This window comes from Acinonyx jubatus, chromosome A1 (genome assembly GCF_027475565.1).
Source record: "Acinonyx jubatus isolate Ajub_Pintada_27869175 chromosome A1, VMU_Ajub_asm_v1.0, whole genome shotgun sequence".
Taxonomy (NCBI): domain Eukaryota; kingdom Metazoa; phylum Chordata; class Mammalia; order Carnivora; family Felidae; genus Acinonyx; species Acinonyx jubatus.
Genome location: NC_069380.1, coordinates 187,588,630 through 187,615,397, shown reverse-complemented (window position 1 = coordinate 187,615,397; position 26,768 = coordinate 187,588,630). Strand labels below are relative to the sequence as shown.

Here is a 26,768-nt window from a genome sequence, read left to right as displayed (position 1 = left end):
AAGAATTTTAGAATCTACTTCACAGGGCTGTTGTCAAATGCCTATGAAATTTTGTTAAGTAAAATCAACAAATGTGAAAGAACTCTTCTTAAAGTATACAGTTTTGTGTTCTACAATTCACTGTTATCATTTTCTCTGGGAACAGCTATGTGCACATGTGGCAAAATCTTGATAATTGGTAAATCCAGATAATGAGTATCTGAGGGTTCATAATACTCTTTTCAGGTATTAATATTTTTTAACTAGCGAGGGGACACTATGCCAGTTACAAGCTACTTGGCCTTAGTCTCCCTTCTACCAAATGGAAATAGTGATGCCCAGGACAGACAGACACTGGAAGGGTTTCTGAAAAGCAGAGAGTGCTATTCTAATGTAATAGCCTACGTTTACCCATATTTGGGACAAAAAAACAAACTCAGTAAGTATTGTTTTGTTTTCTTTTGTTTTCGAAGAAGGAGAAAGTAAAGGGGAGAAGAGACAGCTGTCTCAGAACCAAGATTTCTAAACCAGTGCTCATTCCACCTCTGACTCCAAAGGAATGGAAACAAACCAACATGCCAAAGGCACGGCCCTAAAGCCAAATAAGGATTGACAAGTCCAGGGGCCCACAGGCAGAGGCATTCCTTTTTGAGGGAACAGAAAGGCCAAGGAAGGAGGGACTTTAAACATCATTCCTAATCTAAAGAGTGGGGATCCTCTCCTACCCCAAGGACTTTCTTGAACAAGTATCATTACTGCCAGAGGACCAGCTCCAGAAGCAACACTTTGAAGCAAGATGGCGCTACCCATAATCCTGGCAAAAAGCCAAAGCTACATGGCATGTTTTCTTTAACCTTTTATTAAGGAAGTTTCCCAACAATGCATTAAACCAACACTCTTTTTCACCAACCACTTCCCATTACATCTTCTCCCAGTCCCTATAAGACCTGGCATCCTTCCCACCAGCTCCTGGTTCTATGTTTTGCTTTTATATACCAAAGGATGTTTGGATGAGGACTGTTTACTCCTTTGACCAGCAGGGCATCTCTTTAATCTTTGTGGCTAACTCCACAAAAACGAGTAACTTCTCTGTGCAAACATGGCTGATTTCTTGGGATCAGGGAGCTTAAGTGTTAGAGACCTGAGATAAGGGACCTCAAAATGTGTCACCCAAGAGTCTAGAGATTTGTTCTGCAGTGTCCTGAAGAGCCTGTTATGAATATTTATTGGAGCTGGATAAGAAGAGTTAAAAGAAATGGGGTACTATCTCTACCACTTCTCAGAAAATTTTTAAAAATGAAAACATTACCTGATAGCAGTCTCTCTGGCAACCAGATTTTGATAAACAACCACAGTGCTTGTTTAACAGATCAACCTGAAGGGAAGGGCCAAAACAAGAGGTACCAGGCATATTTCAGAGATTTACTTGGTGAATAAGACAAAGGGGAAGGGAAGAAAAGGAACCTCTAAGATCACTGGGCCTACGAAAATATGTTAGGAAAGAGGACCATTTCATTTTTCCTATGAAAAAAAGCATACAAAAAGCAGGTGGGTGAAGACAAGAAACCAACCCACCTTAAATGTGGGTGCTTCGTCCCTTTTAGACTCTGATTAAATATCCCAATAACTCTGCCCCAGGTTTTTTAACATCCTAAAGCACAAATCACAGCTATGATGCAGTCAAGAAGGTCGGATGTTGGCGAGCCCTTCTAGATCGTAATGGACAACTGTCCCAGCCTCTAGCATCTTTGCCACCTTCTTGGAGTAAGATTGCCCTGATTTGCATTCAGACAAATGCTCCCCTGTCTCTGCATACTGACTGTGGGCACCTGGAGTCAGTAGTGACAAGCCAAGACAATCAAATCTCATTTTGCCAAATTCCATGATGGGTGACATCTGCTGAAAATGGCTGGAGCAGAGTCACCCCAGTGGTGGCACCTGAAAAGACTAACTATGAATTCCTAAATCCTTCCTGTTCAAGCCCTAGTTCTTCAGCTCTTTTTTTTTTTCCCCAACACATTCTATCTGTTGTCCCATATCCTTTCCGTAAAGTTTTTTTTTTGGGGGGACGGGGGTGGAGATCAGTATACAAACTGCAGAGTTGACTGCAACAAAAGAATCTTTTTATGCCACCCTATCTGTCTAATGCTTCTCCTCAATCCACTTTTTTTAAGTTTATTTATTTTTGAGAGAGAGAGACAGGTAGAGCGTGAGTGGGGGAGGGGCAGAGAGAGAGGGAGACACAGCATGTGAAGCAGGCTCCAAGCTCTGAGCTGTCAGCACAGAGCCCGATGTAGGGCTCAAACCCACAAACTGTGAGATCATGGCCTGAGTCAAAGTCAGACGCTTAACCGACTGAGCCACCCAGGCACCCCAACCCTCGATCCACTTTTACGTTTTTTTAATGTTTATGTATTTATTTTGAGGGGAAGGTGGAGGAGGGGCAGAGAGAGAAAGAGAGTATCCCAAGCAGGCTCCACACTGTCAGTGCAGAGCCCGACATGGGTCTCAATCTCACAAACCATGGGATCATGACCTGAGCCAAAATCAAGAGTCAGACACTTAACTGACTGAGCCACCCAGGAGCCCCTCAATCCACTTTTATAGATGAATAATTTGAAAAAGAGCAAAAGCAACTTACCCAACATCACATAGTTATATTTTGCTTCTAAGCTCATCAGTCTAAATAAACAAAAATAAGCTAAATGTCAGTGGTAGATAATCCAAGAGTTAGGCCATCCAGATACTCCCAGAAGGCAGAGAGGAAGGATGTTCGTGTAATCTTATCAATAACTGCTTATTAAGCAGCATCATATAGTACAAACTGTGGGGCACATGGCATCAGGGAGACCAAGTTCCTCCTGGCTTGAATCCATCATGTATTTGTTCTGGGTCCTCAGCCAAGCTGCAGTACCTCTTCTGAGGCTCAGGCTCTGCCTCTGCAAACCTGTTTACTCATTCCACAAATACTGACTGAGACCGTGGTGTGCCAGGCACTGTGCTAGGATGCTAAGGGAGTTGAGTGAGTGGCACAAGCACAGTTTTCCTGCCCTCCCCAGCACCTGCATCTCTATTATGAAGATCAGAGTAGGCTGAAGGGTGGCGGAATGTGTCAAGTAAGCATACAGATCATTTTGCTCCAAAGGCAATTGAAAAGAAACAGATACAAAAAACATGCTCTCTGCCCTCTACCTATTTGCCTAAAATCAGGACAAAAATTTTCAAAAGCGTCCCTCCTCCCCTCTCTACCAGGAAGGACAAAAGTTAATCACCAGAGACAACTTCAGACCCTATCTGCCTGGTGAAGGCACCAGAGGAATCTACACAACAACTTTTACTGACTAGCTTTTGTCTCCCATTAGTTTGCCATATATTACCTTCCCACAGCTTACCATCTTTGGAAGTGTAACTGTTTTCCTCTGTCCTGTCATTTCTCTACAAATTTACTGTTCTTTGGGAAAGATGCTACATAAGCCTGAATTCTAACTCTTTGAGTTACTCCTCATTTTTCCCTGGCTATCTCTTATGTATACATGTTAATAAACTTCTGTCTGTTTTTCTCTCGTTAATCTGCCTTTGTTTACAGGGTTCCCAGCTGAGAACTTAGAAAGGTAGAGGGTAAATTATTTTTCCTCCCCTACAAGGTCAGCTGTGAAAGCACTTTGCAAACCAGGCCACACAGAAGGCGGGTATGACCATCTGGTCCCAGGAGGCCAAATCACTGTTAAACAGCCTATCTTCCTTCCTTCCTAGAACTTTTGCAAACCAGTCAGGCAACAACTAGCAAGTACCCGTAACAAGCTGCTTACATAGCTATGGAGGAAGGGTGCATCAGTATTTAGGTGTGTGTGTGCATATGTGTGAGTGTGAGTGTGTGTGTGTGTGTGTGTGTGTGTGTGTGTGTTGAGGACAAACAGGAAGAATGGCATAGAGAATAGGAACTAAGGGTCCTTACTCAACATTGCTGATCTCCTTTTCCCCAGCCATATTCCTATCACCGCATAACTGAAAGGCTTGCTTAATCTTTGCACTCTTACCCAAGCCCCATATTTAGCATCAAGAAGTCAGGAGATAAAGTGCTTCTAGCATACCAGGAGCCTGATATCTTTCCCAACACTTAGATCACCTTTTTTCCCTAGCATTCCAGTCTCCCTTCAAAAGAATCCCTTCCTTTCTGTGTGACTTGCCTTTCCTTTCAGTGGAGGAGGGGGCTTGGAAAAAGAAACTATGCCTGATATAATGCAGCCATTATAGCCCCTTGGCCCATCTGGACTTCTCTCCAGGGAGGCTGATGCAAGAGAAAATGTGGAGGCTGCCAGTTTTCCACAAATCTGTAACCTCAGGGGAGAGAGAAGAAAAGGGGGCAGTGGGGTACATGGGAGCTACGGAAGGGACTGGAAAAGAGCCATAAGTACAGAAGTCATAAAGACCCCATTTCTCCTGAAACTGGCTAAGAAAAGCCTAACCCAGCTCCACCCACTCAATGATATCATTGTTTTCAACAAAAGCTGGTTTGAGACCCCCCCCCCCCCAGCTCCCCCCAGAGAGGCTCCCAGTGAGGCCTCAGCTGCTGGACCAGGCAGAAGGCTCACCAGTTCCTGGGAGATTAAGTGCTTAGAATTGCAGATAAGGGGGAAACCATGTAAAAACCCAAATTACAGAGATAACCAGGGTAAGGACAGACTTTGCTTCTGCCCAGCCTTTTAGGGTCATGGAAAGAGAACAGGACACTACTTTACACTTGGATTTTATCAGTGAATCTCCACCATGATCCTGCCAAGTTGGTGCATGGGGATTATTACCTTCATCTAATGAGAAAACTAAAGACTGAAAAAAGAAGTGACTTGTCTGAGGTCCTATTGCAAGCTAAGGACAAACCCAGGGGCCGGCAGCCCTGTCCCACTACCTACACATGCAGGAAACTCACATTGGTCTTTGACTCCATCCCCTTCCTCAGAGCTTAGTCAACCCACCTCCCAGTCTCCACGATTCCACCCTATAAACATGCCTGTAACGCATCCCCTTCTCTCCTTATCAGCTACCTCTTCCCTAAATTCAATCACCTTAATTTCTCACTCAGTTATAATAAAACTCTTGAATGGGTCTTAGTACCTCTCTGGTCTTGCCCCTTCCAACCCATCCTACACTTCAGTTGAAGTAGTCCTTGTCAAATGCATTTGGGAGGCTGTTACTACCTGGCTTTTAAAATATTCATCAGCTCCCCATTGCCCTAAAGATAAATGGCCAACCCCTTTAAGGAGCCTAAAAGGCTCTTCAAAGATTCACCCCTGCTTACCTAGCCAACTTCCTCTCTCACCATTTCCTCCTGCCCTCCTCCCTCTGCTATAACCACAAAGAACTTATTTTCATCTCCACATGTTACTCTTACCTTCAGGCCTTTGTTTCTTCTACCACTGCAGCTTGAATAAGCCAACTCTACCACCCTCCTCCTACTCCTTCCTTCCTTCACTTCCTCCCAGAAGCCTTCCCTTACCTCCAGTCCAGGGTAGGCTCCCCCTCCCCATGCTCCCACAGTAGCCTCTACGTCCTCCATTACAGCCCTACATTGTTCCAGAAAAGTTTCATTCCCTGGCTCCTCCACTAAGCTCTAAGCCCCACCATGGCAGAGACTGTGCTTTGCCTGCCACTGCTCTCCAAGGAACACCCAGGACCTAGCCCAGTACCTGCCACGTGGTTGGCACTCACAATACCTGTTGAATGAAGGACGAGAAGGGAGGAAAGACAAGAAGTGAAGAGTTACCAATGAGTAGACCAGAGCTCAGGCCCAATACAATAGAGATTCCCATCAGTAAAGCCAGAGATTCAGGGTGCCTGGCTGGCTCAGTCAGTAGAACATGTGACTCTTGATCTCAGGGTCATGCATTCAAGCCCCAAGCTGGGCATAGAGTCTACTTAAAAAAAAGAAAAAAGAAAAAAAAGCCAGGGATTCTCTGACCCAATGTCCACCTCCAGCTGAGTTTGAACAAGATCTATGATGTGCTCCAGGGTGCCCAAGAGCCTGTTTATTTAGTATTCAAGGTGTCAGCTAAAGGTCTGTGTATGGCACTAAATTCTACATAGAGAAAGAGTAAGCTCATTTTCTTAAAATCAAAATATTTCCTGGGTGAAATGTAAATGCAGTTTCATTCTCAGAACAGAACCAGTCCAGAGGCTCTAGTATTGACCTCCTCCTCCCTTAGATTTTTCCTGAGCTAGTCATGCAACAGGGCACAAACACAAAGGCTGTGGAGTGGAAACATCTTCCACCTTCTAGGGAGTCTAGATGAAGAGCCTCGACACATCCTAGAAGCTAGGGAGAAAACAGAGGTCCTGAAGGTGGCACTTCCACACATCTCCCAAGTCCAAAAGTATATCCACATATCCTTCTGCATCCCACCCAGCATGCCCTGCTTCTCAGGAGGCTTTCCTTGCCTCCCTAAGTTGTGAAGAAGCCACCCTCTGCCTTATGCTCAGCCTCTTGCAATCAGTCTATGGCTTCCTCCACCAGGTACACTTTGATCCACTAGACTCAGACCAAAGTTCCCTTCAATGGGGAGGGGTGGGGCAAGAGCTTCTTCTCATCCGATGTGTTAAAAAAAAAATGCAGCCTAGCTTTGGAGCGTACCTCAAGGATCTTTCCTAGAGGTACCCCATCTACCTCCCTGACCACATGGTTTTACCTGAGGGAAGAGAGCCCAACTCAAAGTAAAAAAAAAAAAAAAAAAATTAACAATAACAATAAAATTAAAAAGAGAGAGAATAAAAAATTGAGCTTTAGGGCACTGAAATCCTGGGGTAGCAAGCTGTGGAAGGAAAATAAACCCTTTCCCTAGTCCCCACATAATACCCTTCTGAGTCAAAATGATCTGGCTAGTTGGAATACTGAATTCCTAAGAGATTATTAGCACTACAGCCCTGGTGCCCCTTGATCCAGACCAAATATTTATATATTAATTTCAGTCTGAATTCCTTTCTCATTTTTCCACACACCTCTCCTCCCTCCCTCATCCAAAGCCTCCCCTCCTTTGGATGGACCCAGAAAGCATAATGCTAAATGAAATAAATCGGACAGAGAAAGATAAATACTGTGTGATCTCACTTATATGTGGAATCTAAAAACCAAAACAAACGAATAAACAGGATAAGACTCATAGATATAAGAAACAAATGATTGGTTATTGGAAGAGGGACAGAGTGGGGCGGGGGCATGAAATAAGTGAAGGGGATTAAAAGGTACAAACTTCCAGTTACAAAATAAATAAGTCATGGGGATGTAAGGTAAAGCATAGGGAATATAGTCAACAATATCAACATAACTTTGCATGGTGACAGATGGTAACTAAACTTATCATGGGGATCATTTCATAATGTATAAAAATATCAAATCATGTACCCCTGAAATTAATAGGATATTGTCTGTCAATTATACTTCAATAAAAAAACAACAACAACAACAACCCACAGCCTTTTCTCCTTGCTCCTGCAAGACAGAGCTCCAAGTAACCATCCTTAGGGAAGTTTTCTCTATGCCCCAGTCAGAAAGTCTCTATTCCCACCTGCTTCCTCAGCACTGTACTTGAAACCTTATTATTAAGTTTGTAATCTGCTTTGAATTATGTATGCTGTTTGCATGTTTTCTCTCCCACAGACAGTAAACTGCCAGAGGGCAAGGACACTGTATTTACATCTATTCCCTACAGCACTTGCATAGTATTTTACACATACATGCTCCATAACATTTGCTGAAATCAACCTTGTGGAATGGAGACAAGTTAGCTCTGGCTTAAAATGCAAGAGATCCGGGGCGCTTGGGTGGCTCAGTCGGTTAAGCGTCCGACTTCTGCTCCGGTCATGATCTCACAGTTCATGAGTTTAAGCCCCGTATCAGGCTCCGTGTTCACAGCTTGGAGCCTGGAGCCTGCTGTGGATTCTGTGTCTCCCTCTCTCTCTGCTCCTCCCCTGCTTGCATTCTGTCTCTGTCTCTCTCTCAAAAATAAATAAACATTAAAAGAACACTTTTTTTAAATGCAGGATATCCATCAGCTGATGAATGAATAAACAAAATGTGGTATATCCATACAATGGACTACTATATAGGAATAAAAAAGAATAAAGTACTGATACATGCTATTCAACATGGCTAAAACTCACAGATATTATGCTAAGTGAAAAAGACCAATCACAAAAAAAAAAAAAAGCAAAAAACAAAAACACCAAAACAACACATGTTGTATAATTTCCTTTACATAAAATATCTCAAAAGCGGAAAACTATAGAGACAGAGAGCAGAGTAGTGGTTGCCTATTGCTGAGGGGGGTGGGGAAAAAGGAGTGCCTGCTCACATCAGTGTGCGAGCGCTGCCTTCACAAAGTACCACAAACTGAATGGCTTAAAAAACAAATTTATTATCTCACAGTTCTGGAGGCTAGAAGTCTAAGATCAAGGGGTTGGCTGAGCCATGCTTCCTCTGAAAGTTTTAGGGAAGGATCTGCTCCAGGCCTCTCTCCCAGCTTCTGGTAGTTCCTTGGTTTATTCCATGACCTCAATCTTCACACAGTGTTCTCCCTGTGTGCATGCCTGTGGCCAAATTTCCCCTTTTTATAAGGACACCAGTCATATTGGATTATCCCAGTATGATTTCATTTTAACTGATTAAATCCACAATGACTGTACTTCCAAATAAGGTTGTTCTGAGGTCCTGGGGGCTAGGACTTCAACATGTGAATTTCGGGGACACATTCAACCCGTAACACTGCTAATGGCTTCTTTTGGAGTGATGAAATGTTCAAAAGCTAGGACATGTGGGGTTATACAACTCTAAAAAACATTCAGTTGTATATTTTAAATAGATAAACTATATGGTTTATGAGTTATTTATCAATAAAGCTTTTTTTAAAAAATGGAAGGAGAGTTGGGTTTGAAGAGTGTGCCCAAGCTCAAAACTCGACCCATTGGTGAGAGTGTGTGAAAAGTTGTCTCCACAAGGGCTCTAGGATGTAGCTTAGAGGGAAGTCAAAGGCAATGTGCGTTTATCCACGTGTTCCACATAAAGTCCCCTGATCCAGTGATTGAAACCTAGAAGGTGATCCTCTAGAAGTACCTTCCAAAGAATACAGGGGCGTTCACTTCAGCACTGTTTGTAAAAATGAAAAAAAAGAAGAAACAGCATGAATGCCTACCCATATGGGGTAATTAAGTTAATTCTGGCATCTTTATCATTATTGAATCTGGACGATGGGCATATGGGGATTCATTATATTATTCTACTTCCGTATGCATTTGATAACTTTTCATTATAAGAAATTTACAATTACGCCATATATATACAATTTAATATCACATAGCCATTAAAAATTACCTGATAAAAAATCATCTGATAAATTTCATGGAAATGTGTCTATAATATGCTCTCATATTCTGCTGCATGACTATAAAAAGGTACAGCCTTCGGGGGTAGAAGCTGTGGAGTGAAAGGTACAACTGATCAAAATCCAAACCATTTTAAACGTATATGCTAAATGACCTTGCAACTCTACCTGTAGGTATCAATCCTACAGAAATGCTAGCAAGTGTTCTTAAAGATAATGTGTAAGCTAATTACTGCAGCATTACTTGAAACAGCAAGAATTGGAAACCTAACTGTCCATTAATAAGGATATTAATTTTGATCTATCCATTTAGTGGAATCCTATGTCACCATTAAAAAGAATGAGACAGACCTATAAATATGCTAATATGAGAAGATACTGAAGATAAATAATAAAAAAGCAAATTACAGAATAATATATACAATATGATCTCATTTATTTTGAAACTCTATTTCTTGTGTAATTTTTTTCTAGAATTTATTATCAAAGTTTTCAAGCACTCCAAAACTTTCTTGTGTAAATTTTTTTAATGATTTGATGATTGTCCATGCTATATTTCCAACTGAAAAAAATTTATAAAACTGAGGATGTAGTATAACCCTATTTGGGTAAATTTACATGGAGATTTACAAAGGGCTTTAAAAAATCTATGTAAGATACAAAGTTCAGCATCAATGTGCACACGCTGGATGCCGGCTATCGTTGTGACCTTAAGGTAAACAGCCTGATGGTAAAGGGATCCTTAAACTCAAGAATCAACTCTGACTTCCTCCAAGTGCAGTACTTCCCTTTGCTCTGACAAGGGTCCATCTAAGGCCAACAGGGCAGCTGACAGCTTCCTCCCATTCATTTTACCCCATGCTCCTGCTGAAGGGCCGCCAGGAGAAATAAGCTTGAGACAAAAGAAAACCATGGACATCCTTCCTGGCTACACAGGCAGCCCTGGCTGTGGATCCCTGGAAGGAGATAGAGCCGGAACCGGCAAACAAATCCTGACCTCCATATCGGACAGTTCAGGGTTTGGCTGAACAAGGGAGTGGCTGGGCACTGATTCTGCAGGCACAGAAAAGAGGTACAGTTTGGCTGGCTAGAGAACCCTACAAAGCTGTATTCTTGAGATACAGTTAGGTCAAACTGGGCATGCCTGGAGAGCAGAAGTGAATTTCCTCTCAGGGGCAATGGGTTCTAAGGTCAACTCCTCCAAATTACATTTGGAAACCAACCCAGGGGAATTCCCTCTTACTTCATTCTTAACTGTTTTTCCGACCCTGAGAATTACAAATAATAGCGACTATTTATTACACTTTCATGGTGCACCAGGCCTTGTGCACATCCTCTAAGAGCATTACATTATTGAACTCACACAACATCCAGCGAGGTGGCCACTATTATTAGCCCCATTAAGTGGATGAGAAAACTGAGACTCAACAAGCTTACGTCATCAGTGGGTGCAAAGAGCCAAGCTCTAAATCCATACCATACAGTGAAATCCAGATCCTAATCAAGGCCTAGGACAGACAGAAGGAAAGGGAAGAGGGAAGGTAGAATGGGGAAGTAATGCCAGTTCTAACTGAGATAGAACATATCGAGCAAGGGCAAGGCATCTGAGAAGCAATACAAGGCCATGGCTAAGAGCCTGGGCTTTGAAATCAAACAGATCTAGCTTCACATCCTGGCTCTGCCCTTCCAACCCAGGTGACCTTGAGCAAGTCACACTGTTCCGTGTCTCAAGGTCTCCATCTGCCAAATAAGGCTAATATAGGTACCTACACCTCAGAGTTGTTGTGAGGATTCACTTAGATGAACCACATAGAAACCTCTGAACAGTGCCTGCTATGTAAGCATCTTTTACATGGTAACAGCTATAATTACCATGGTTGTTGACACCATGATTAATATCTGACCACCATTCCTCAGCCAGAAGTTACCTGAAGGCAGACTGAGCATCAGAGTACATGACCTGGAACTTAGGAAATGCTGATAAGTAATAACCACACAACACTATTTCTCAATATGTTTTTCTCTTGTCGCTTCATGCATGAAGACAGTCACAGGGGCCATGTGCAATGCTATGCATTACCAAGGCACTTTAGAAAACATTTGTTCTTGATTTTGCATTAATGAAAGTTAGTGTGTATTGAAACCTGCTTGTTATGTGCTAGGCACTGTACTGAGCACCTCCTAATACATTACCACTAAACTCATGAGACCTGGGTATTCATTTCCTGTGGTTGCTATATATTACCATAAACTTGGTGGCTTTAAACATTACAGGAAATTTTTCTTTCCCGATTTTGGAGGCCAGAAGAATGAAATCCGTCTTACATGGGAACTGTAGATGAAATCCATCTCAGTCTACAAAGCTACAGTTGGAAACAACATCTCCAACAGGACCACTGAGCCAAAATCAAGGTGACAACAGGCCTGCACTCCCCCTGGGAGATTCCATTCCTTGCCCCATCAAGCTTCCAGTGGCTGCCTGCATTCCATGGCTTGTGGCCACGTTACTCCAGTCTCTACCTCCATGGTTATACACTGCCTTCTCCTGTCTACGATCAAGTCTCCCTCTGCCTCCCTCTTATAAATGTATTTGTGATTTCACTGAGGGCCACCTAGATAATCCAGGATAATCTCCCCTTCTCAAGATCTTTAATTTATTCGCATTTACAAAGACTCTTTTTTTGCCATATAAAGTAACATAATCTCATGTTCCCAGGATTAGAATGTGAATATGTTGGGATGGGGAGCAATTTTCAATTTACCTCACCCTGCAATGAAGGTATTAATATCTATTTTCTATGCATGTGGTAGAATATAGTAAGAGGCAGATGGTTCTGAGTTTGGCTCCTGGCTCTGCCTGACATTGGGTAAATTACTTAAACATCCTTACACTTGAGTTTCCTTATTCATAAAATATGAATAACAATAATACCTCCTTCAAAGGGTTGCCATGAGGATTAAATAGAACAGTGTGTGAAGTGTCTCTGCACAGTGACTGGCTCTCAGCACATGCTAACCAAGGACTGAGTATTATTATGAATATAGATAAAGAAAATATTCAGAAGGCAGGTGACTTGCCAAAGGCCACCTAACCGGGAAGTGTCGGTGCCTGGAACTGAATGTGGGTCTCTGTGCACCAAAGCCTGAGTCTGTTCTACTCTATGGATTATGATGTTCTGGGTGTATGGGCTCACTCGCGGCCTTCAGAATCAACACTTCTAGGTTATTTCAATTCCAGATGCTCCCCGATACTCTCTTCTGGCAACTGTATAGCTACCTCCCTTCAGATCAGCTCTCCTAATTACTGAAACTAAATTTATGCAACGGACCCTAAGAAAGCGGTATCAAATCTCCAGTCATTTAGAAATAATAAAGACGCTGCTTATGTGAGAATTTGGCTTGCAAAAAGATCACATCAGATTGGCTGGCGATCCATTCGGTCTGCAACTCTAGGGGTTCTGGGCAACGTGGGAATTGTAGATGAAATACATCTCCGTCTACAAAACTACAACTGGAAACTACATCTCCAGCAGGACCACAGGTGTCTCTGGGGAAAGGTGCCTAGTGTAGTACTTGGAATTTGTATCCGCTTCTGCCTCCGCTGCCTCAGAGTCAACGCAGCAGGGTTACTGGAGTTCCTGGTACTTCAGAAAACATTTGAAGAAGACTGCAGACACTTACAGGCAGCTCTCATCAAATTCTGGTGTCCCCGCCCATCCACTCAACCATTTCCTCAGCACCAGCTTCCTTCAGTTATTCAGTCTCAGCTGTGGGGAATGGGGAGCCCAGCTGCATGCCGAGTTTGGAAAAACATTTTGAATACTTTAGATCTGCCAAATACTTGGTTAAAGAACGATATCCTCTAATTTCTTAAGCCATGTGTATTTTAAGTGAAATGTAATCCATATGTCTGTTGACTCATTTAAATGCAACTCAGTGAAGCATGGTTTACCAAGTGGACTGGGATAGCATCTAAGCCTTTCTTAAGCTGGTCTTTGATCCAGGGAAATTGAAGTTTGCCAACAACAAATGAAGCTCCTGACAATAGAGGGTCAGACAGAGCTGTCCTTTATCCTAGATAAGATGTTAAAGTCTACTCTCAACTCAAGAGGAAGCTGGGAAGGTGGAGAGAGCAGAGAGCACAGTGGCCTGGGTGTATTCAGGGTTTTGGTCTGGATCAGCTATATATTTCTCCCAGGCCTCCTTGGAAGGGAAGTGTGGCACTAAGAGGTGCTTAACTAATCCAGCCTGTCTCTTACTGAAAAACTCCTTTCCTGATTGCTAATTCTCCCCTTCTCCAACCCTCCAGTATTATATAATTCAAATAGAATTGAGGGGAAAAAGGAGAAAACTAGGGCACTAGATCACTCCATTAGCAGTGAATGTTAATTTTCCAGGTTGTCACCTCTTTCCCAAGCCAAAATCTAAATCTTATCATCATTTGGACTCAAGGAAAGACAGTATACCGAGGAAATTAAGAGTTCCAGAATGTGCTCAAGAGACCAGCAGGGAGAAGTACATGGCCAAAGATCCTCTGGGCAGAGTGCCCACTAGATGAGCTACTCATGTGCTTTTGAAGGTGACCTTGTAACCTAGTGATCCTGCCCTTGGGTGCAACCCAATGAGCATCGAGCATCCTGCAAGCTGATTCAACAGTTCAGTGGGCTCTCCTCTTGGGAAAAAGTGCAGAAAGGAGAAGGGGGTGAACCAAAGCCTACATGTCCTGGAGGTGTTCATCTCCCTAGATGCTTACAGCTAAGGAAGAGTCCATTTGATTTCAGCAAACAGATTTTTGTCCAATACAGTTTCTGGGTTGATGAGGCAGTCCTCAGGGTATGGGGGAAATTATATGCAGAAAAAATATTACGGATTTATGACTCAAAATTTTGGGTTGTGAAAATAACAGCCTATAATTTCTTCCCTGTTGTTTCCCTTTTCCTGTTTATGTTGCCTAAACGGTGAGTCCTGAGCTGAAAGTTCAAACTCTACTTCAAGGTCTGTGGTTTTGGGGCACTTGCTTTTATCCCACTGCCTTATTTTCAAGGATGTTTCTTTAACTGGAGAGCAAACTCCCTAAGGAAGGGACTTATTTTCCATTTTTCTACTTACACCACATCCTTTAAATATGTAGTGAAGGAAAAAGCTCTTAGAGCCCAATGGGGACAAAATCCCCATTTTACAGATGAGAAAATTGAGGCCCAGGAGAGCCAATTGGCTTATTGTTCACCTCTACATCATGTGTCTCTGAGCTCAGTACTCTCTCCACCGGACCGCTATGCCTCAATCGCAAGTAAGATTCTCTTAATAACACTATGCACCAACATTTGCAAATCATGTGTAGATGTGTGAGTTAATGTAAAAGAACATAATATACACTTTATTGGAGTAGAGTACTACTTCAGACATACAGTTAAGTCTAAATAAACAAGCATGGAACAATGTATATAGTATAATCTCATTTCTGCTCCCCCTCCCCAACAAAAATAGCAGCCGGTATATGTGCTTCTGTGCAACTGTGTTTATGCATATCTGTGCACGTGTTCTCACACACACAGAAAAGGTCCTGGGTAGGCCCACCAAAGAGTGGATTCACCTTGAGCCTGTGAGGCTCTCGTTCCTTAACTTACCATATTTTGGTATTGCTAAATGTTTTACCATGAGCATGTACTGCTTTTGCAATTAAAAAACCATGAGCAAGAAATAATAGTAGCTGCCATTTACTGAGTATGGAATATAAGCCAGGCACAATGCTGGGCCCTTTACACATACCATCTCATTTCATCCTCCCTATGGCTCATGGCACAGCACTATCATTATACCCTGGATAGGGAAACTGAGACTTAAAGAGAATACACAGTTAGTTAAGTAGCAGAGCCAGGATCTGAACCCAGAACTGTCGAACATGAAAGCCATATTGTGGTTAGCCCTACAATGTCACTCCTTTTCACTTGCACTCTATAAAAGATGTATGTCTCCCATGGGCATACAGCCATTTATCTTGAGTTGCTTCACAGCAGGAAAAGGCTGCCAGTTGTGACGTTACTGAACTAAGGCAACTCTCAGTGTCTGAGCTGAAAGCCTGTTTGCTACACCCCGACTCTCCCGGCCCACCCCCTGCTCCTCCATCCCCACCATTCTTGGAAATCTCTCCATGTGTGAATTCCATTAAAGGCCTGCTCACTGCTATTTTGGGCCATGCATTAGCACATGGGCTTTGACTTGATGGGAGAAGGCCAGACACCTCAGGATGATGAAAAATAAATTAGAAATGTCCTCTCCCTTCCCTCAGAATCCCAGAAGCCCTTGCCCACAGTCCTTGCCCTGGGAGGCCTCAGAATCCAATATGTGGGGAAATGTATGGGGATGGAGGAAGCCTTCATAACCTATCAGGATTTAAACTTGGCTGTTGCTTCTCCTTGGAATTGTCATCTCTTAGCTGTCCACATGGCTCACTTCCTCACCTCCTTTAGGTCTTCACCCCAATATCAAAACACCACCAAAGCCTTTTCTGACCGCCATTCTGAAAAGAACCTCCGTCCTGACCCCTCCTGCCTCCCCCAACTTTGTTTCCTCCATAGCACTTGTCATCAGACATACCACAGTTTACTTGTTTACTTGTGTACTGTTCTTGCCACTAGAATATAAGCTCCATAGGACAGAACTGTTCTGTTCACCCAGCCATGTCCCCAGTACCAACACTGGTGCCTGCAATGCTGCAGGTACATAATAGATGTACCTGAATGAATGAATGAATCGGTGAATGAATCGGTGGGGGATATGAAGAACCAGAGACTGAGAAGTCACCAGGCATAGGGCCTAGCTTCCCCTCAAATATCACGGGATTACAAAAACTTTAACACAGCAATTTGAAAAATCAGAAAAGCATCATTCCCCCACTTCCCCCAGCTCCCCTCCCCCCCCCCCAGCTGTTTTGAATCCAGATTCACAAGCACCATGAATGAGAAGGCTTTGGGAAATAAACACACTAGGAAGTCGTGTGCAGTTAGAGTTCCGCTTGCTAACACATGTTCAAAAACAAAAAACCCAATTTGGACGAAAACAGCAGGAAGCTGTCCCCTAGGGATACCTGGTGAGGTCATATTGTTTGGCTCTGCTGCTTCCATTTTTGTCAAGCCTCCTGCCTTCTGCCAACTCAAGGAGGCCAGGAACCACATCCAGCACCCCGCCCCCACCCCTGCTGTTCACGGGGAAACCAAAGAGCTGCCTGGAGTAGCAGACAGTAGAGCTGTGTGCCAGGCTCTCCTCTGGAACCTCTCAGTGTGGGACAATAAAAATCACAACAGTGGTTGATCACCATGTGTTTTATAAGCACTTCACGAGCACCACCTCATTCAGTCCTCACAATCACCCTAAGAAGTTAGTCAGTGTCACATTCTGCATTTTATAGATAAGGGCACTGAGTTTCCAAAAGTGGCAACAATTTGCCCCAGGTTACACAGCTCGTAAGCCGAACCTGGATTTCTGTGACTCTAGAACCAAGCCAAGAACACAAATGATCCTACTTTCACCTCTCTCATTTACTTGCTGTGTGACCTTAGACAAGTGCCTAACCCTCTCTGATTCAAAGTTTCTACAACCACACATAAGACGGTTGCACTCAGTGTTTTTCTAAGATGTCTTTCTGCTCTAACTTTCAATGACCTCTTGCACAGGTTCCAAAACATGAGGGAAGGATGACTCCTGGGATCCCATTTACCCATGACATCACCCCCATCACTTGTACTACCCAGAGGAAGTTGAAGGCCCAAATGCTTCACTTGGGGCCAAATAGGACAGATGAGGCTCAGGTGGCAATAGCAAACATTCAGACTAGAGCTGGAAGGCTGGGGTCATGGGAAGCTAAAGCAGGATCCTGAGAGACAGTCAAGAACAGACCCTCTGAAGGCATTTCCTGCAGGACTAAAGGAAGACAATGCAAGGAGAAATCCCAGTCATGCAGAGCCTATGCCTTCTGAGGACATAGCCAGCCAAATCTGCTCCAGGGAAATGGGACAAAAGGAACCCATTCTTGGGGTGGTTTCACTGTAGGAGGAAAGTAGCAAAAATGTTTGAGTTGCCCATCTGTTTAGCTTCCCGAAGGCCACCATATATATACTGGAGACAGAGGAAAGGTGTGGATGAAGTCCATTACTGTACATGCTGCTTAAGGCATACATTTGCCACGCTTCCAACACCACTCACCCTCCTTTGCAAGTGTCCAAAGCCCAAATTTGGAATAATTTATATTCTTGCTTTCCACCCAAGCTCAGCAGCCATTCCCATCCTTCTGGATACGGGAAGGTCCCTATCCATCCCTTTCTTGGCAGTGATGCGTTTGATTACTCATCTGCTTCTAGGGGACTCAAGAGGCTGCCAAGAGGAGGCAGGCAGTTCCCTGAGCCATTCAGCCTTATTTGTGAGGTCTGTGAGGCAGAACTGGTTAGTGGGAAAACACCAAAGGCCTCAGCATCCCCCAGCCAAGTGAGCAGAGCTCTCCAGTGGCCAAGCAGATTGGGAATGTCGAAAAAGCAGTCATGCTTTATGTCTATTCACCTGCTCAATAACATGAATCAAGATACAACTGCACTTGATGGCAAATCAATGTGGAAATATTCCTGAGCCAGGCAGCCACCCAAGATGAATGAGGTTAGGAAGATGGAAGAATCAGCCTGATTAAGCCAGGGGACTGCTGACCATGCCCTTATTGGCAGAATCTCAGACTTAGCTGACCCAGAACAGATGGAGCAGCCCGCGTGTGAGGTGCAAAATCCCAGAACACTCCACCCTGCCTCTCTGCTCTCTGCTGTTTTCCTCTAATCTCCTTCACTTCCTGCCATGTGCTGTGCTGGAGCTAGTAAGACAGCTGCCAAAGTCCTCCAGTCCATCCCTCCCTTTGTCTCTCTCTCTCTCTCTCTCTCTCTCTCTCTCTCTCACACGCACACACACACACGCCCCTGTGAGCCTGCAGTGAACTCTAAGAGCCCCGGAAATACAACCAGAGGAAATTCAAGGAAGACGTTAAACGGTCCAGTAATTTCACAGCAAATCAAGAGACTGTGGATATGCTGTCTTTGCAAGACATTCCCTACAAAGGAACCACAGATTGAGAGCCTGGGTCATTTAACAAACTGCTTCTTTCCAAAACAATGGCACCTGCATCCGGCGTTGACAGGGAAGTGAATTGTTTCATTTTAGACAAGGAAGAGTCCACTTACTCATTCTTCTTTAGGTCCACGATCAATTCTTGCCCCTCAGCCATTACCCTGAGCTCAGCTTTGAGTGGATGCTAGAAGCAACAACAAAAGAATGTCAGTTCCTAAAAGCAGGGACAAGGCTCCCAGGAACAGACACAGGATCCAGCACAATGCTCTCACATTGATCCATAGGAAGTGAACGAGAAAGGGTCAATTGCACTTCCAGCCCAAACAAGAAATTACTTCAATCCCCTCAGGACCCAATTCCCCTCCCCCATCCACCTCTCTTCAAACACAAAGGAAAGAAACTTCAAGCTGAGATGTGATGGAAGTGCTCACGTACAGGTCTGGGAAAGGCAAACACCCAACAACACAATCTTCAGTGGTAAATTCTGTGTAGAGTCACATCTGGATTCAAGTGCTAGCTCTGAGCTCTGACACTGTAGTTGTGCCAACCTGGGCGTGTTCCTGAACCTCCCACTAGCTCAGTTTCCTCATTTATAAAATAGAGATAATAATAGTCATCCTTATGGGAACCTTGTAGGGATAAAGTGACACAGTAAATGTAAAAACTTTGTCTCAGGGCCTGGCACACTGAAAGCCCCTGATACATGTTGGCTATTATCTAAAATACCAGGAGAACTCTCTTCATAGTGAGTTCTTATTTTATGTTATTTTGGCTCTTGGTTTGGATGCCCCACTCACCCACCCATTTCAGAGGAGACAACTAGAAGAGCCTCTAACTAAGGTTTTATAAGATACATTTTAAGCACATAACTTACAGATAGCCAAATTTGCAACACACTCAGAATAAATTATTTGAGATATCATGGCCAATAAGCACACACACACACACACACACACACACACACACACACACACACAAACATGTTCAACATCACTGGTAACTGCTCCCGCCAAAAAATAAAATTTTTTAAAGATACATTTTAAAAAATCACAGTGACAAATATTTTTTAGGACCCATAAATCACAAGGCAGTGGGGCATAATGAAAAATGGGCACTCTCGTACCCTACCAGTGAGAATTTAAATTGATACAAACTCACTGGGAAATAATTTGAAAGTTGGACCAAGAGTTTTTGAATGTTTAGACCCTCTGACTCAGTAAAATTCTATATTAAAAGAGCAAATGGAAGCACAAGTAAAGTTTTTTTTTTTTCAACGTTTTTTATTTATTTTTGGGACAGAGAGAGACAGAGTATGAACGGGGGAGGGGCAGAGAGAGAGGGAGACACAGAATCGGAAACAGGCTCCAGGCTCTGAGCCATCAGCCCAGAGCCCGACACGGGGCTCGAACTCACGGACCGCGAGATCGTGACCTGGCTGAAGTCGGACGCTTAACCGACTGCGCCACCCAGGCGCCTCACAAGTAAAGTTTTATATACAAGGATGCTCATTACCTACAATAAGGATTAATGAAATATGACTTGAATGTCCAATAATAGAATGGTTAAATAAATTATAATCAATCATATGGCAAAACACTAGACAGTCATTAAAAATGACTTTAAATAATTTTTAAACTATCAAGAAAGTACACATGATAATTATTAAGTACACAAAGGCTCAAAACAACACTGTTTATTTTATTTTATTTAAATATGCTTTTGTAGAGAGAAATATATCAAAAGGTTACCACAGTTACTTCTCAGCAATAGGATCATGGGTTAATTTTATATTCTTTGTGCATCTTTCCATGTTTTTAGAATTGCTTTTATATTTTACGTGATGGGCTTTTAATCTGTTTTTACCTTATTATCATGGAAAATTTCAAAGAAATTAAAAATTCAAGTCATAATAAGCTTCCATGCTTCAACAATTCAATTTAAAGTGGTTGAACTTATTTCAAAGGAAAAAATTGTTTATTTGAAATGAGATATTTACATATTTAAACATATCAAAAACAGGACCAAGGGCACCTGAGTAGCTCAGTCAGTTAAGCAGTTAAGCGTCCAACTCACGATCTCACGGTTGTGAGATCAAGCCCTGAGTCAAGCTTCACACTGACCACATGGAACCTGCTTGGGATTCTCTCTCCCTGTCCTCTCTCTCTCTTTCTGCCCTTCCCCCACTCATGCATATGCTCGCTCTCTCTCTCTCTCTCTCTCTCTCTCTCTCTCAAAATTAAATAAACTTAAAAAAAAAAAAACAGGATCAATTCTTTGGTGTGCTTTAAATGCACATTCTCTAAGTTGGGACCAAGGAACTGAGAAACTCTTGAAGTCTTTTTTCAATCCACAGAAGCTCTTGATAGAGTGGAGCTTCTGTCCCTTTTAAGGTTGATCTCAAAGCTTAGTTTCAGCATCTGAGAAAGTGGGCCAACTGCTTTGCCACCTCTGGTTGGGGACCTTCCTCTGCCAAGTACATTCCTCTTCTCATTTGCCCCAAACTGCATCTGCCGTTAGGGTCCTGGGCATCCCTGGGACAGTCACACCACCAAGGGCTCTGATGAGATCTGAACGTTCTGATACAGGAAGCTTGGGCAACCCTGTCCTTTGCTATTTTTGCACTAATTCATCCTACTGACTTCTCTTAAAAAGGGACATTTCAAAATCATGGGGAGAGGAAGCTAGGTGGATGTTTGCACAATAACTTCACTACGGGATCCACATCTCTGTTTCTGATGCCCTGATGCAGCTCTGTTAACACCCATTCTGGTTGCTGATCCTTTGCCGCTTTACTCTGGGATGTTCCAGAGCAAGAACCCTGCCCAATGACACTAAGCATCAGGACACAGTCCCAAGTGGGCATTTGAGGAAAAGTACACACCAACAGAGCTGTAGCAATTCCCTCATTCAAGGAGTAGACGGCCATGTGACAGTCCAGACAAAAAAGGCAAGTTGACACACATCTAAGCACTGTCACGTCTCCTCCAAAGAGACACAAGCTGCAACATGAGTACGAGTATTTATAAGTGGGCACTCCAAAAATATTTCCCTCTGGTGTGGAAGATGCTCAGACACTGATATTTATACTTCCTGCAGGAAAGGGTTAAAATTCCTTTCTCTTTAGAGGTAGATTAAATAAATAAAATAAATATAAATAAATAAACAAACAAATAAATAAATAAGTAAATATATCTTCAGCTCCATAGGGTATCAGAAATCTGTCCTGTGTATGTGCAGCCCCCATACGATCTGGTACGATATTTAGTATACAGTGAATGTTCAATGAATGTTTGATGAATGAATTACATAAATGAGAATAAGAGGCCTGAGTGAAACCTACCTTCTACTCTCTCTCTCTCTGACATTCATTCATTTGTTCATTCAATGGATACTTATGGCACAGGGCACTGTGCCGACTAATCCTACAAAATATTTTGACCCAGATTCAGGGCAGACAATGGCTAGGAATAAAGACAGGATCTAGAGCTCCACTTTGTTTCCCAGGCCCTTCCTGAAGATGCTAGGCATCCCACATCTAAAAGGAACACAGAACCTCTACAAAAAGTATTGGATCCATTCCTTGAGCAATAATGGATAAACTGGACTATCCAAGATCTTGTTTTTTAAAAATAACCTGCTCTAGGATAGCCATCCATCAATCTGTCTAGACTTTCCCTGAAGCTATTTTTTAGCCTTTCCTACTTTTTGATGAAATGAATTCCATGCATTTATTGTCTTTAGGATAAAATGTTACTTACTTTCATTTCTCCTAAAATTTTTGCAGGAAGTTCCCTTAATAAATTCAAACTGAAGCATTTTTGGACATGTCTGTATTGCTCTAGCCATAACTTCAAGGATTCCAAGCATTTCTCCACCCCCAGCCCCCATTTACCTTTCCAGACTCAAAAGCCACAAAGTCTGAAGTCTTTCCTGCTTTTATATGCTGCCCAATAAATCATGAGCCCAAAGGACCTTATTAACTCTCCCTTCTCCACAGTCCTCTTTCTTCCTATCCCCTCTAAGCCCTATTTTATAAATGAGGAAACTGAAGTTCAGAAAGTAGAAAGTCCCATAGCTGGTTACTGGCACGCAGCAATCATGTCTTACTTTCTAGCCCTTTCATGACTTACTTGAACTATAAAGACCAGAACCACAAAGAATATCCTAGATGTACAGGTCCTCTCTGCATAACAGGATAATATTTTCTGTCTTGCTCCCAATCCCCTTGAGAAAGCCTGTGCATTTTTCTGGTGTTATGGCCCAAGGAGCCCTACTGCATTTTAAGATGTATTTCCCAGTACTAGATCCCTCCCTGACTCTTAAAAATAGCTTGAATTATTATTTTTCTCTTCAAGTAAATTATGTCATCAATAAAATAAAGCATGTATATATAGACAAAATATAGCAATGACGATATTTAATCAATTCCATTTGAGAGATGGTGATTTTTGTGACTATTTGCACTTAGCTTGTGTCAGCATCAATAATTTTCATTTCCTCAACTAACAGCATTTGAAAGTGTTCTACAAGTTTGTCACACAATGAAGGAAAGTCCCATCTGGGATTTTCAAAACCAATACACAGAGAGGATGTAGAGTGGGTCAGAAACAGAACTTATAATGATGACTGGGCTTCCAGGAACATTAAGAAGGTGGCCCGCCACTTCACAGAATGGAGCTGTCAGCTCCTGCCTTTGAAAATAAGATATTTTGGGGTCTTACCTTTTCTTTCGTGGGGTTTTCTGCAACCTTCCACTGAGGTATTATTAGTTCATGCTGCAGCTGGGGGCTGTCTTCCCCGTTTTCTCCTGCCAATACAGGATGCACAACCATTGGTATCCCAGGAGTTTGCATCCTAGCTAAGCTAGGCATACACTGCCAACTGGAAAGAACACCTTATTGGGTCATTAGGAGACCTGCTGGATACCAGGCTGTTGGCACTTCCTATGAGTGAAGCACTCTGCTAGTTGTTGGCCATATAGTGGTACACAGGGCTTACCAAGGTCTCTGTACTCCCCACAGTTTACTTTCTAGAGGTAAGAGATGCACAATCCACAAATATTCTCAAATGGTCCAACAGGGTCATAGAATAAAGAGACACTGAAGAGGAAGTGCCTATTTTAGACAGGTTGATCAGCAAAGATGGCATTTAAGATCTGAGAGACCAGAAGGCAGCCATGCAAAGATCTGGGGGAAGAGTGCCCCAGGGAGAGGGGCTAGCAAGAGCAATCAATGGTCATGCGTGAGCAGAAGTGGACTTGGCCCATTTAAGGAGCAAGCAGAAGGTAGAGGTAGAATCTAGTAAATGAGTGGGGAAGTTGGTAGGAGATGTGGTTGATTGGTAGGAGATTTACTAGGTAGAATCTAGTCAATGAGTGGCAAAGTTGGTAGGAGATGTGGTCAGCAAGAGAGCCACAGGTCTGTATCACAGAAGCCATGGAAAGTGTCTCGATTTTATTATAAATAGACTTGGAGGGGCACCTGGGTGGCCCTGGGTTAAGCATCCAACTCTTGATTTCAGCTCAGATCATGATCTCATGGTTCACAAGATGGAGTCCCTAATGGGGCTCTGCACTGTCAGTGCAGAGCCTGCTTGGGATTTCTCTCTTTCTCCTTCTCTCTCTGCCCCTCCCCAACTCACACGTGCAGTCACGCGCGCTCTCTCTCTCTCTCTCTCTCTGTCCGTCTCTCTCTCAAAATAAACAGATCAGTAGGCACCGGAGTGTTTAGACACAGAGCAATATGATCTGTATTCAGTTTTTAAAAGATCATTCTGCCAGCTGGGTAGAGATGGGGGGTATGGTGAGGGAGGGTGTGGGAGTGAGAGTAGAAGCAAGATGGCCAGGCTGGAGACCTGGTGAGTGATGATGGTGGCTCAGACTAAAATGACCTCAGTGGAGAAGAATGAAATGGTCGGATTCTGGGTATGTTCAGAATCATGGGTCAGATTCAGGCCCACGGGTGATTCCCACTGAGCTTCAGCTTGCTCATCTGTAAAATGAAGACCATGATACCCACCTGCCTATGTCACAGCGTTACTGGGGAGAGTCACCGTGAAATTGCTCCCAGAACCACAAAGCATCGTGGCTTCCTAATGGCAAGTTTGCATTTGCAGATCACTTCCCACTTTCCAAATCACTATCACCACTGGTTCTCCTTCATCCTCAAGACAAGATAAGCAGCAGGATTCCCATTTTGCAAAAAAAAGGTGAATTGAAACTTGTTTGAGGAGAGATTTGTTCTAGGCACTGCAGACCTCACTTTTGCAGATAACCTCGATAAACTGGTAGTTTCCCAAAACCTAAACAAATTAGTCTCCACAAGGATAGGTTAAATCCATAGGACTCCTGGGGTGGGGGACCTAGATTTTGGAAGACTCCAAAAATCTATTCTTTCTAAACCAACCACATCAATCACATAGAATACAATGAGAGATATGAAAGATAGCCACAGCTGTTCTGTTAGAGTGGCAAAATTATGAGTGATTGATGTTCCTTTCAGACTATTGATATAGTGTATTCTCAATCAAAATATATCTGAAAAAAATAATCTCATTAGACTAGCATTAGAATCGTCATACTGGTAAAAATCAGAAGCAATGCATTCATTTACTCATGTTTTCTGAATGCTTAACTATTTACTAAGTACTATGCTAGGTGCTTGATATTCATGGGGAAACCAGAGAGGCATAGTCCCTGCTCCAGTGGCTCTCATAAGTCTGGATTCTTTGCAACAAAAAGGAATTATACGATATTTAATGGAATATTTAAAGGAATGAAATTATCTTTATGATTGCAAAAAAAAATGCTGAAAGCAAGTCTAAATAATAGAGGAACACAGTATATCTTAAGAAAAATTGTTCAAAACTTGCAAATGAGGCAAAAAGCAAGCAGGATGTCCTTTCAATGTCACACTGGAGCACTATTTAACAGGCCCTCTCATACATCACCAAATTTTTCTAGGGGAATGCACATTTGTTTGACTTTTTTTTTAATTTACCACGAATTAAAAAACCATACTCTGTGAACTTACCATGTTAACTGTAAATTTTTGTCTGGTAGAGAGGCAAATGACTTTAGTATGGGAGAAAGATAACTAAGGATTATGGTTGTTTCCCTGGATGGGGCATTGACCACTTTTACATCTGTCCCAGCACATGATTTCAACAATTCCTGGATACCTGCACCACCCCTGTTCCTCTAATGCTTTCAACCAGCTACACCATCCTACTCGCCGCCTCGTTAATGAATTGAAGGAATCTTTGCCACCCATTCATCCTATATTTGTAGGAGTCATGTTTTTAACTTTTTGAAGATTACACTTCTGCGATTTCTTGATATAATCTATAGTCATTAAAGTCATGTTTTTGCAGAATGTAACGATGTGGCAAACGCTCACACTGTGAAGTGAAGAATGCAAGACACAAAACTGTGCATATGGTACGGTTCCAATTTTATCGATATATATTTATAGGAACACACACACAAAGACTGGAGAAAGGAGGAGAGACTAGGAAAGCAGCGGAAAGAAGCCAAAAGCAGAAAAACAGTGGGAAAGAGAAAGAGGGAGAGGGAAGCAAGCCAGGGAGAGGACCGGCTGTTTTCTGCCTGCTCTGGGTCTCCCGGACCCCCACCACCTCCCGGGGTGCACAACGTGGGAACAAAGCCCGGGCTCCCAGGCTGGGGGACCGCGGGGGAACAGCCCCGCGGAGTTGCAAGGGGCGACTCCCACGTCCTCCGGCCACCCAGCCCACCCATCTCCATCCTCACCCAGCGCGCCCGCACCCCGCCACTTACTTCTGGTCCACGCCGGCAGGGCGAGCGCCAGCAGGCAGAGCCGGACGGCGCCCACGCCCCCGGGCATGGTGGCAGCGGCCCCTCGCGCGCTCGGCGCTCACAAGCACGCGGCCATGCCAGCCCACCGGCCAGGCGGCGGCGCGTCTGGAACCCACTGCTCTCCCAGCGCCTCCCAGCCCGGCTCCCAGCCATCGGCGACGACGCTCCGCCCTCAGCTCCGCAGGGCTCCGCCGCGGGGTGGAGGAGGGGACGCGCCCGCCAGGAGGGGGCGGAGGGACCGCGGAGGAGGAGCCTGGGGGACCCCTGGGCAGCCCGGTCGGCTCAGGTAATGGGGACCGGAGGAGGGAGGGTCGGAGCCCGAGGAGGGGCAGGCTTCACGGTGGGCAAGGCCTAGAGGGGGTCGGGGGGCTCGGGCTTCTAGGAGTTAAAACTGGACCCCTGTCTGCACAAGGGTCCGTTTCCTCTGTCCCACACTGTGCTAAGACGTCTTGGGTGACACCCAGAGGCTACTCACCCAGCACCGT

At 43.6% G+C, this 26,768-nt stretch overlaps 1 protein-coding gene across 1 annotated transcript in view; it reads right to left on the bottom strand.

The window, feature by feature from the left end:
• The window catches only part of ADAM19 (ADAM metallopeptidase domain 19), an 80,821-nt gene extending 54,437 nt beyond the window's left edge, over window positions 1-26,384 (bottom strand). The window contains exons 1-3 of the mRNA XM_027077829.2: window positions 26,245-26,384; window positions 23,171-23,256; window positions 18,563-18,633 (exon numbers count right to left, since the gene is read on the bottom strand). Coding sequence (XP_026933630.1) covers window positions 18,563-18,633; window positions 23,171-23,256; window positions 26,245-26,311 — 224 coding nt within the window. The 5' untranslated portion in view covers window positions 26,312-26,384. The remainder of the gene's footprint in view (window positions 1-18,562; window positions 18,634-23,170; window positions 23,257-26,244) is intronic.
• Window positions 26,385-26,768: the final 384 nt, after the last annotated feature.